Below are 12,522 nucleotides of genomic sequence, written 5' to 3' on the forward strand. Positions count from 1 at the left end.
TGGAAAGACTTTTATGAATAATGCAAAAATGAAAAAAAATAAGGCAAATTATGGCCTTTTGTTGTTGTTGAGATCTATGATTTTATTATTGAGATCTATGATTTCATTGGTGCAGAGGATTTCTGGTGAGAAAAATTTCCTACTACTAATGTAGGTTAGTAACTCTTCTCCAACTTGTGGTCTTAGAGAATCAGGTTGTAGAGCAAATGTCAGAGATGGGGCTTAAACTCATATTTTTCTGACTTTGAAGAGAACCATCTCTGCAGTAGACTAATTAAGATGAAAAATGAGTAAGAGTGAATAGACAAAGAATCCTCGTCAGATCACATGAAATAAAATACTTTACCAACTTTAAAGCCTCCCTACTACTAGCAAGCTAATGAAAACTTAGAAAAAGTGACCTAAAAGTTTCTAAATCTATTCATTTAAATGTAAAGTTATGAAGTAAGTTTACTTGTTTGAAGTTTCACATTAAGTTTTTAATGAAAATAATTTAAAAAAATAAAAGCAAATCTCACAAATTCAGAGGGGGAAGGGAACCCCATGAACCATTGATTGGTCAGTTCATTCAAGAGTCTAAATCTGACCATGGATTAGAACTGGAAAAGAGTTTTTTGTTCAGTTGTTTTCAGGTTGTGTCCAATTCTTTATGACCCCAATTGGAGTTTTCTTGGTAAAGATACTGGAGTGGTTTGTCATTTCCTTTTCCAGCCCATTTTACAATTGAAGAAACTGAGGCAAATAGGGTTACATGACTTGCCATGACTCACATAGCTGGTATCTGAGGTCACATTTGAACTCAGGTCTTCTTGACTCTAGGTCCAACTTCAATCGAAACACCTAGCCACCCAGAAGAAAGTTTAAAAGTTCCCTGGTACAATCCTCTCATTTAACAGAAATAGGAAACTGAGGTGCATAGTGCTTTACAAAGATAGAAAATGAGAAAACTGAGATTTGAACCCAGGCAAAATATTTTATATGTACTATCCCACTTGAATGTCACAGCAACCACATGAGATATAATGCATGGGCATTATTATCTCTATTTTCAGGATGAGGAAACTAAGACTCAGATAAGTTAAATGACCTGCCATCATCACACAGAGAGTTAATGGTAGAGGGGCAGAGTCAGTCGTAGGTCTTCTTGAGTTCAAATTCAACACTTAACTCTTTAAGCACTGTCACTCTGACTGCCCAGAAGAGACAACCAAAATTTTCTCCATCTAATTACATGCAATGGTTTTTATAAATGGTACAGTGGATAAAGCACTAGGCATGGAGTCAAGAAGACCTGAGTTCAAACCTCAGACACTTACTGTGACTGAATGAATCCCTTCACCTGTTTGTCTCAGTTTCCTCACCTGTAAAATGGGCATAATAGTACAGAAAGAAAAAAAATAAAATGGGCATAATAGTAGTTCTTACCACCCAGGGATGTTCTAAGAATCAAAAAAGATTATAATCTGAAAGCCCATCACACCATGCCTGGAATATAGTAAGCACTTTATAAATAATAGCTATTATCTGCCCCTTGGTTTTCTTTATTCATCTGAATCTTCCCATCAAACCTCTCCTGTGGTCCTTACAGGCAATGTGAGTAAATGCCTTCCCTTCCCTTCCTGCGCATCCCTTCTTCATAGGTCTCATCGTGAAAGAATTTAAGGATCAAGTATCCCTTCTAAACCACACTTACAAGCCCATCCACCTCAGGTATTTTTTCCATGGCTGTGGGCATGCTGTCTATAACAACTACCTCTACTATCACAAAGGAGGCTCCAACATCATTGTGAGGTAAGTGCAATTTAATCAGCAAAAATGATGGAACTGGAGAGCTACAAGGGCCCCGACAGATCAGTCACTCAGCCTGGGAGTCCCAACATTTTTTGTTGTTATTATTAGTCTGTGATCCCCTTTCAACAGCAACAAAAAGGTGCTATAAATCCCCGGTATAACCTAATGTACTACTCATCAAATTCTTTATGATTATCAATTCCTTGAGGCACCATTAAAGAATTTTTAGCACCAGCCCCTTGGAACATTATCTAGAACTTCCAAAAGGTTTTTGTTGATGTTATTCAATCTTGTCTGAGTCTTTGTGTCCCCATGTGGAGTTTTCTTGGCAAAGAGACTGGTGCAGTTGGTCATTTCCTTCTCCAGCTCATTTTACAGATGAGGAAATGGAGGCAAACAGGATTAAGTGGCTTGCCCAGAGTTACTCAACTAGTAACTGTTTGAGGCTGGATTTGAACTTAGGTCCTTCTGACTCTAGAGAGAGAATCCACTCTATCCACAGAGAGATGAAAATAAACATTTATATAGTTATGAAAAAATTTGCAAAATATTTTATTTGTACTATCCCACTTGAATGTCACAGCAACCACATGAGATATAATGCATGGGCATTATTATCTCTATTTTCAGGATGAGGAAACTAAGACTCAGATAAGTTAAATGACCTGCCATCATCACACAGAGAGTTAATGGTAGAGGGGCAGAGTCAGTCCTAGGTCTTCTTGAGTTCAAATTCAACACTTTAATTCTTCATAAACAGATGAATCCCTCATGTTCTCCTGGAATGGAGACAGCTGGATAAGTAATGGTAGCCTGGCATTTAGTAATAACTTCACAAATGGGGGAGATTTCCTCCCACACATACACACCTTTTGGTGGGGGACAACCTCTTGGACATCAAGTCATAGAAATATAGAGATGGATGGAAGGGACTTCCCAGAGTGCCTCAAAATTTAGAAATGGATGGAAGGGACTTCAAGAGTGCCTCAAAATATAGAGATGGATGGATGGCATTTCCAATAGTGCCTCACATAATTTCTTTGTGTTATAGATAAGGAATCTGAATTCCAAAGAAAAGGGAGAAAGAGTAGATAGGAAGAATACCAGGAATGGGGCTGCTCTTCCCACTATCACCCCCTCCCCCCAGATTTTTACTCAGCAACCTTTCCTGTCTCCTTTTGGTTCTGTGATATTATTCCAACAAGGCTGCTGTGTATGGGATGGGAGGAGAACACTGGGGATGGAGGAGAGTTCCATGTAGACAACTCTTAGTAGGGGAGACTAGTCCCTTATGTGTGTGTATTGTTTTGTTTTAAAGAAACTTGACTATGAAATGCAATGATCCAAATTTGTTAAATGCCTATTGTGTGCAGGTCCCTCTGCTAGGAGATGGAAGGGTAACAATGAAGTGTAAGACACACAGAGTTCTTCTCAAGGAACTTCCAGTCTTGTTGGGAGGGAAAAAAGACACACCATGAGAAGATCAATTTATTCATCTTGGTGTTGTTAGTTAAGGGGCTGATGTTTAGCACAGGCAGGACCATCTGTTGGTCCCAAGTTAGAAGGGGCCTCATAGGTCCCTAAATTCAACCCGTTCATTTTATATATGAGGAAACTGAGGTCCCAACAAGTGACTTGTCCAAAGTCTTCCTAACTCCAAGTCCAGCCCTCTCTCCATTATACCTCCATCATTCACAAGTCTTCAAAGGTAAGGGGAAAAAAAAGTCATCTTGGACTGGGTCCAAGAAAGCTTCCCCTTGCTTTCTTCTACTGCCTCTCACTTCTGCTTTTCAAACATTCATCCTCAGCTTCAAAATAGCTGGTTTCTAATACATGGAAAGGTGGATACATTTTCCAAATACATGGGAATAAGCCTGGGAGTCAGAGACTGAGTTTCCTATCCCATATGTCCCTAGAAATTGCTATTAGTTTGTTGTTTCAGTTGTGTCCAAATCTTTGTGATCCTATTTGGGGGTTTTCTTGGCAAAGATGCTGGAGTGGTCTGCCATTTCCTTGTCTAGCTCATTTGACAAATGAGGAAATCAAGGAAAACAGGGTTAAGTGACTTGCCCAGGGTCATATAGCTAGTGTGTGAACAAGGTCAAATTTGAACTCAGGTCCTCCTGAGTCCAGAACTAGAACCCTAGCCACTGTACCACTTAGCTTTCCTACTAGAGGTATGATCATGGGCAAATTATAATCATAGATTTAGATCTGAAAGGAACTTCAAAAGCCGTCTAGACCAACTTCATTCTCTAGATGAGAAACTGAATTCCAGAGAGATTAAATGACTCTCCCAAGGCTATACAGCTAAAACAATTTGAACCCAGGACTTTGAGTCTCCAAGTCCAGAACCCAAATCATTATACCAGAGTTGTTGAAATTTTTGTCTAAAGCTTCCTGCAAAACTTCTGAGTGCAGCCTCATCAGATTAAAATGCAATTAAGAAATATTTAACAAAATAACAAAAATGTAATGCAACATGGATAATGTTAATTTGTGGCTTTCTAAGTCACTAGGCAATCAGTAGGGTTCCTTTCACACAGTCTATATATAGATTTTGACACTACTCTACCATCTTGCTTCTGCGTTAAAAAGCTAGAGTTTCCTCATCTGTGAAATTGGGTTAATAATATTTGTACTATCTATATCTCAAGGAGAATTTTGTAAATCATAAAGCACCCAGCAATTTCCCCAAATTTATAAAGTGATTTCTGAAGTTTCTTTTGCTGCTCAATACCTCCCTCTGGTGTTTTTATTATAATTACAGCCCTTTACTGAATTCCTCCAACTTTCCAATTCTCCAGTTAAATAAGTCATTGACAGTAACTCGTTTCTGTCAACAATGTTTAGACAGGAACATAAACATGATGGGTCAGACAGCCTGGAGGTCCTAAATAGGGGGAAGGAAGAAGCATTTCCACTCAGTGCTAAGTACTTTACAAATCTCTCTGACTCTAAGTCCAGCACTCTATCCACTAAACCACCTTACTGCCTCTTTCCTGATTGTTATCCAATCATTTCAGTCATATCTGATCCCTCCAGACCCCAATGGAAGGTTTTCTTGGCAGAGATACTAGTGTGGTTTGCAATTTCTTTCCCCAGCTGATTTTACAGGTGAAGAAACTGAGGCAAACAGGATTAAGTGGCATGTCCAAAGTCACATAGCTAATATCCAAGATGGGAACTGAATTCAGAAAGATGAATCTTCCTGTCTTCAGGCACTCTGTCCATGTTGACACTTGGCTCTTAGTGTATTAAATCATACTGATTTAACAAAGAGGCAACATGGAGTTGATCTATAGAAAATTACTCTTAAAGCCCTGAAGACCTGGGCAACCCAAGGCAAATCACCCAAACTCTCAGGACCCCTAGATGATAAGTGGCAGCATGATTTCTGATCTGTTTTAGAAGACGGAGTCCCCTTCACTAATGAAATCAAAAGTCTGATTTAAAAAAAAAAAGATTTATCAGGATAGAGTAAGAGAAAAATCATTGGTTTAAGAGCCAAGACCTATTTCTATTACCTACTTGGTATTAAAATTGTTCCTTAACATTCACATTAGGTTTTTATAAATGTCACAATAATAATAGCACCTTAAGCTGACAAAGCATTTCACATATCCTATCTCATTTGGTTCTCACAACAACCCTCTGAGGAAAGCAGGTGTTATTATCCCCATTTTACAGATAAGAAATCTGAGACTGGCAAAAGACACACAGGACTTGTCTAAGGTTGCATTGCTAGTATCTGAGGTCCGTTTTGAACTTGGATCTTCCTTTTTTTTTTTAATTTGGTCATTTCCAAACATTATTCATTGGAAACAAAGATCATTTTCTTTTCTTCCCTCCCCCCTCCCACCACCTCTCCCACAGCCGACGTGCAATTCCACTGGGTATCACATGTGTTCTTGATTCAAACCCATTTCCATGTTGTTGGTATTTGCATTAGAGTGTTCATTTAGAGTCTCTCCTCAGTCATATCCCCTTCACCCCTGTAGTCAAGCAGTTGCTTTTCATCAGTATTTTTATTCCCACAGTTTATCTTCTGCTTGTGGATAGTGTTTTTTAGATCCCTGCAGATTGTTCAGGGACATTGCATTGACACCAGTGGAGAAGTCCATCACCTTCGATTGTACCACAATGTATCAGTCTCTGTGTACAATGTTTTTCTGGTTCTGCTCCTTTCGCTCTGCATCATTTCCTGGAGGTTGTTCCAGTCTCCATGGAATTCCTCCACTTTATTATTCCTTTGAGCACAATTGTATTCCATCACCAACATATACCACAGTTTGTTCAGCCATTCCCCAATTGAAGGGCATCCCCTCATTTTCCAATTTTTGGCCACCACAAAGAGTGCAGCTATGAATATTCTTGTACAAGTCTTTTTCCTTATTATCTCTTTAGGGTACAAGCACAATAGTGCTATGGCTGGATCAAAGGGCAGATAGTCTTTTATCACCCTTTGGGCATAGTTCCAAATTGCCCTCCAGAATGGTTGGATTAATTCACAACTCCACCAGCAATGAATTAGTGTCCCTATTTTGCTACATCCCCTCCAGCATCCATTACTTTCCATAGCTGTTATGCTAGCCAATCTGCTAGGTGTGAGGTGATACCTCAGAGTTGTTTTGATTTGCATCTCTCTGATTATAAGAGATGTAGAGCACTTTTTCATGTGCTTATTAATAGTTTTGATTTCTTTGGCTGAGAACTGCCTGTTCATGTCCCTTGCCCATTTATCAATTGGAGAATGGCTTGATTTTTTTGTACAATTGATTTAGCTCTTTGTAAATTTGAGTAATTAAACTTTTGTCAGAGGTTTTTATGAAGATTGTTTCCCAATTTGTTGCTACCCTTCTGATTTTAGTTACATTGGTTTTGTTTGTACAAAAATTTTTAATTTGATGTAGTCAAAATTATTTATTTTACATTTTGTGATTCTTTCTAAGTCTTGCTTGGTTTTAAAATATTCCCTTCCCAAAGGTCTAACAGGTATACTATTCTGTGTTCACCTAATTTACTTATAGTTTCCTTCTTTATGTTCAAGTTATTCACCCATTCTGAATTTATCTTGGTTTAGGGTGTGAGGCGTTGATCCAAACCTAATCTCTCCCACACTGTCTTCCAATTTTCCCAGCAGTTTTTATCAAATAATGGATTTTTGTCCCAAAAGCTGGGGTCTTTGGGTTTGTCATAAACTGTCTTGCTGAGATCATTTATGCCAAGTCTATTCCACTGATTCTCCTTTCTATCTCTTAGCCAGTACCAAATTGTTTTGGTGACCACTGCTTTATAGTAAAGTTTGAGATCTGGGACTGCAAGTCCTCCTTCCTTTGCATTTTTTTTTCATGATTTCCCTGGATATCCTTGATCTTTTGTTCTTCCAAATGAACTTAGTTATGGTTTTTTCTAATTCAGTAAAGAAGGTTTTTGGTAGTTCAATGAGTATGGCACTAAATAAGTAAATTAATTTGGGTAGGATTGTCATTTGTATTATGTTAGCTCGTCCCACCCATGAGCAATCAATGTTTTTCCAATTGTTTAGATCTAGTTTTAGCTGTGTGGAGAGTGTTTTGTAGTTGTGTTCATATAGTTCCTGTGTTTGTCTCGGCAGATAGATTCCTAAGTATTTTATTTTATCTAACGTAATTTTGAATGGGATTTCTCTTTCTAGTTCTTGCTGCTGAGCTGTGTTGGAATTATATAGAAATGCTGATGACTTATGTGGGTTTATTTTGTATCCTGCAATTTTGCTAAAGTTGTTGATTATTTCAAGTAACTTTTTGGTTGATTCTCTAGGATTCCTTAAGTAAACCATCATATCATCTGCAAAGAGTGATAGCTTGGTCTCCTCATTGCCAATTTTAATACCTTCAATTTCTTTTTCTTCTCTAATTGCTACTGCTAGTGTTTCTAGTACAGTGTCAAATAGTAGAGGTGATAATGAGCATCCTTGTTTTACTCCTGATCTTATTGGAAAGGCTTCTAGTTTATCCCCATTATAGATGATGTTTGCTGATGGTTTTAGATATATACTGTTTATTATTTTTAGGAAAGGCTCTTCTATTTCTGTGCTTTCTAGTGTTTTCAATAGGAATGATTGTTGTATTTTGCCAAAGGCTTTTTCTGCATCTATTGAGATAATCATGTTATTTTTGTCGGTTTCCTTGTTAATATGGTCAATTATGTAAATGGTTTTCCTAATATTGAACCATCCTTGCATTCCTGGTATGAATCCTGCCTGGTCATAGTGAATGACCCTTGTGATGACTTGCTGGAGTCTTTTTGCTAATATCCTATTTAGGATTTTTGCATCTATATTCATTAGGGAGATTGGTCTATAGTTTTCTTTCTCTATTTTTGACCTGCCTGGCTTTGGGATCAGTACCATGTTTGTGTCGTAGAATGAATTTGGTAGAACTCCTTCTTGGCCTATTCTGTCAAATAGTTTGTTTAATATTGGGATTAGTTGTTCTTTGAATGTTTGATAGAATTCATTTGTGAATCCATCTGGACCTGGGGATATTTTCTTAGGGAGTTCTTTGATGGCTTGTTCAATTTCTTTTTCTGAAATGTGGTTGTTAAGGTAATTTATTTCTTCCTCTTTTAGTCTAGGCAATTTATATTTTTGTAATTATTCATCCATATCACCTAGATTGCCATATTTGTTGCCATATAATTGGGCATAGTAGTTTTTAATGATTGCCTTAATTTCCTCTTCATTAGAGGTGAGGTCTCCTTTTTCATCTTGGATACTGTCAATTTGGTTTATTTCTTTCCTTTTTTTAATTAGACTGACTAGTACTTTGCCTATTTTATTTGCTTTTTCAATGTACCAGCTTTTAGTCTTATTTATTAAATCAATAGTTCTTTGACTTTCAATTTTATTAATTTCTCCTTTGAGTTTTAGGATCTCTAGTTTAGTCTTCATCTGAGGATTTATAATTTGTTCACTTTATAATTTTTTAATTTGAATGCCCAATTCATTGACCTCTGCCTTTCTTAATTTGTTAATATATGAACTCAAGGATATAAATTTCCCCCTGAGTACTGCTTTGGCTGCATCCCATAGGGTTTGAAAGGATGTCTCATCATTGTCATTTTCTTCAATGAAGTTATTGTTTCTACGATTTGTTCTTTAACTAACTGGTTTTGGAGAATCATATTGTTTAATTTCCAATTAATTTTTGATTTACCTCTCCATGTTCCCTAACTAATTATTATTTTCATTGCATTGTGATCTGAGAAAGTTGTGTTTATTATTTCTGCTCTTTTGCACTTGTTTGCAATCTTTTTATGCCCTAATACATGGTCAATTTTTGTAAATGTACCATGTGCTGCAGAAAAGAAGGTATATTCCTTTTTGTCCCTATTTATTTTTCTCCACATGTCTACTAACTAATTTTTCTAAGATTTCATTCACTTCTCTTACCTCTTTATTATTTATTTTTTGGTTTGATTTATCTAATTCGGATAGAGGAAGGTTCAGGTCTCCCACTAGTATAGTTTTTCTATCTATTTCGTCCTTGAGTTCCTCTAGTTTCTCCTTTAGAAATTTGGATGCTATGCCATTTGGTGCATACCTGTTGAGTACTGATATTTCCTCACTGTCTATACTGCCTTTTATCAGGATGTAATTACCTTCCCTATCTCTTTTAACTAGATTTATTTTTACTTTGGCTTTGTTGGATATCATGATTGCGACTCCTGCCTACTTTTTGTCAGTTGATGCCCGATAGATTTGGCTCCACCCTCTTACTTTCACCATATGTGTATCTACCTTTCTCATATGTGTTTCTTGTAGACAGCATATGGTAGGGTTTTGGGCTCTAATCCACTCTGCTATTCACTTGCGTTTTATGGGTGAGTTCATTCCATTCACATTCAGAGTTATGATTACTAGCTGTGTATTTCCCAGCATTTTGATTTCTGCTCCTTTACCTGCCTTTTCTTCTTTCACTATTTCCTTCTACACCAATGTTTGCTTTTGAACAGTCCCCCTTGTTCCCACCCTTATTTTACTTCCCTTTCTACCCCCCTCCCTATTTATCCCCCCTCCTTGTTTTCCCTATAGTCTTTCTAAAATTAACCACTCGCTCCCTCCCTCTCTATACTGCTTCCCTCCCCACCAGACTGTTTGTTACCCTTCTACTCCCCTATAGGGTGCAAATCTATTCTCTGCCCCCAATGGATTGGATTGTTTTTCCCTCTTTGAGTCACTTTCAAAGCACGTAAAAGTTGAGTATTTCCTGTCTCTGACCTCTTTACCCTTCCAGTGTATTGATGTTCTCCCCCCTCCCATCATGAGCTTCTTTATGACATATAAATTTACCCCCATTTGTTTCTTTTCCTAATTCTTTTAATATTAACCTATTTTTAAGCTCTAGTTATATATATATATGTATATATGCATACTCATGCATATGTATTTTTGCATGCATATATCTATATACCTATTTATGTCTTGTCCTTTCATCCTATAGTTTGTTGCTGTTCCCTCTAAGTATACTTCTTTTTGCTTCCCAGCTAATAACAACAGTTTTTAAGAGTTACCAATGACCTCTTTTCTTATAGGGATACATATCATTTTAACTTATTGAGTGTCTTAAAATTTTTTTTTTGTTTTTCTTTTTTCCCCTCTTTTTTAATCACCTTTTGATGATTCTCTTGAGTTCTGTGCTTGGACATCAAATTTTCTGTTCAGGTCTGGTCTTTTCTTTACGAATTCTTGAAATTCTTCTATTTTGTTGAATGACCATACTTTCCCCTGTACGAATATAGTCAGTTTTGCTGGGTAGTTGATTCTTGGTTGTAGACCTAGTTCCCTTGCTTTCCGGAATATCGTATTCCATGCCTTTCTTTTTTTCAGTGTGGATGCAGCCAGATCCTGAGTTATCCTCACTGTGGTTCCTTGGTATCTGAATGACTTCTTCTTGGCAGCTTGTAATATCTTTTCTTTGGTCTGATAGTTCTTGAATTTGGCTATAACATTCCTTGGTGTGTTCAGTTGGGGATTAAGTACAGGAGGTGATCTGTGGATTCTATCAATCTCCACTTTTCCCTCTTGTTCAAGGATTTCGGGGCAGTTTTCTTTAATAATTTCCTGTAATATAATGTCCAGGCTTTTTCTTTTGTTATGGTATTCTGGTAGGTAATTCTTAAATTGTCTCTCCATGAATGATTTTCTAAATCCTCTGTTTTGTGAATGAGATGCTTCAGATTTTCCTCAATTTTTTCATTCTTTTGGTTTTGTTTTATAGTGTCCTGCTCCCTTGTGAGGTCGCTCGATTCAAGTTGTTGTATTCTGGTTCTTAAAGACTAGATTTCATCCTTAGTTTTTTGGTCGTCCTTTTCCTTTTGGTCGGATTTTCTTTGGAGGTCATCTTTCATCTTCTTCACCTCATCTTTCATCTGCTTTGCCTCATCTCTCGTCTCCTTTGCCTCATTTTCCAGCTGGTTGATTTTGGCTTTCAAGACACTATTTTCTGTTTCCAGATGACTTATCTTAGTTTTTAAGTTCTTTTCCCAATTGTCTTCAGCCTCTCTTAATTGTGTTTTGAATTGCATTTTGAGTTCTTCCAAAGCCTGTATCCAATTCGCTGGGATTTCTGATTTTTCCTTTGCTGGGTCCTACCCCTCTGTTTCATTCACTCTTTGCTCATTACCTGTGCAGAAGCTGTCTATTATAATTTCTTTCTTCTTTTTCTGTTGTTTGCTTGATTTTATCCCTTCTTTGCTCCCTGTATTTGTCTGTGCTCTTGCTCCTCTCATTTTGTTTTGGTTTTGGGGCTGTCAATCTCCCCTCTTGGAGCTTTGTCAGATCTCTTGGTACAGTCTCTAGGGGAGGAATATTAGCTTCTCTGTCCTCTGGAGGCTTTTGATTGGATTGACTTTAATTGGGTTGGGCTTTTTGTGGTATAAAGCACTGAGGCTCTGAAGACTCCTGGAAGGCTGGGCCGCCCAGGCTCTCTCCAGTTCTCTCCACCTGCTTCTCTGCTGTCCGCAAGTGCCTTTGCCCGCCTCCCTAAACTCTGAGGAGTTCTGATGGGATTAGTTCAACTGGATTGTCTGGATGTGCCCAAGGCAAGGGTGAGACTGGAGCCCGATGGAGGGACCCAGCCACCTCCCGTTTCTCCCTGGCTTCCTCCCCACTGTCCAAGCTGGATGCTCTGAGCCCGGCACCCCGCTGCTCACAAGGTAGACCCTGCAAACCAGCACCTTTGCCCACTCAGAGGTTCCCACTGCTGCTGGGGGCTCAGCCCTCTGGGTTGTGGGGGAGGGGTCCTGGGACCTTCGCTCTGCCTTCCCCTTAGCCCTGAGTATTCTCGAATTCCAGCTTTTGGGGGGGGGGCATACCTTTTGATTTGAGTCCAGAAGGAGGGTCCCCCTCTTCTGTCCTGTTGTTCAGATTGAATTTCGGTGCCCTAGGAGCATTCAGTCTGTATTGGTAAGGAAGGGTCTTCCACGAGGTCTGAACTTTTGCTGCTTGCTAAGCTGCCATCTTGACTCCGCCCCCTCTCGGATCTTCCTTTTTGAAGTCTACCAATGAAGCCAGCTAGCTATACCTGTTTGGTTGCCTTGTTCTGTTTCTTCCAAGTGAGCGTCAGGTAGTAAGAGATGCAGCTGTGTATGATGTAGCCACCAGGCTGCCAGTAATTCATGCCATTTATCTTCCCCAGCTTTTTCCCATTAAATAATGTAAATCATTTCTGAACAGAGAAGGAATAC

General features: G+C 38.3%; 1 protein-coding gene across 1 annotated transcript in view; it reads left to right on the plus strand.

Moving 5' to 3' along the window:
* Positions 1–12,522, plus strand: part of GLDN (gliomedin) — a 97,989-nt gene that overhangs the window by 78,086 nt on the left and 7,381 nt on the right. The window contains exon 9 of the mRNA XM_001380569.4: positions 1,641–1,791. Coding sequence (XP_001380606.2) covers positions 1,641–1,791 — 151 coding nt within the window. The remainder of the gene's footprint in view (positions 1–1,640; positions 1,792–12,522) is intronic.

Source organism: Monodelphis domestica, chromosome 1 (assembly GCF_027887165.1).
Source record: "Monodelphis domestica isolate mMonDom1 chromosome 1, mMonDom1.pri, whole genome shotgun sequence".
Lineage (NCBI taxonomy): Eukaryota > Metazoa > Chordata > Mammalia > Didelphimorphia > Didelphidae > Monodelphis > Monodelphis domestica.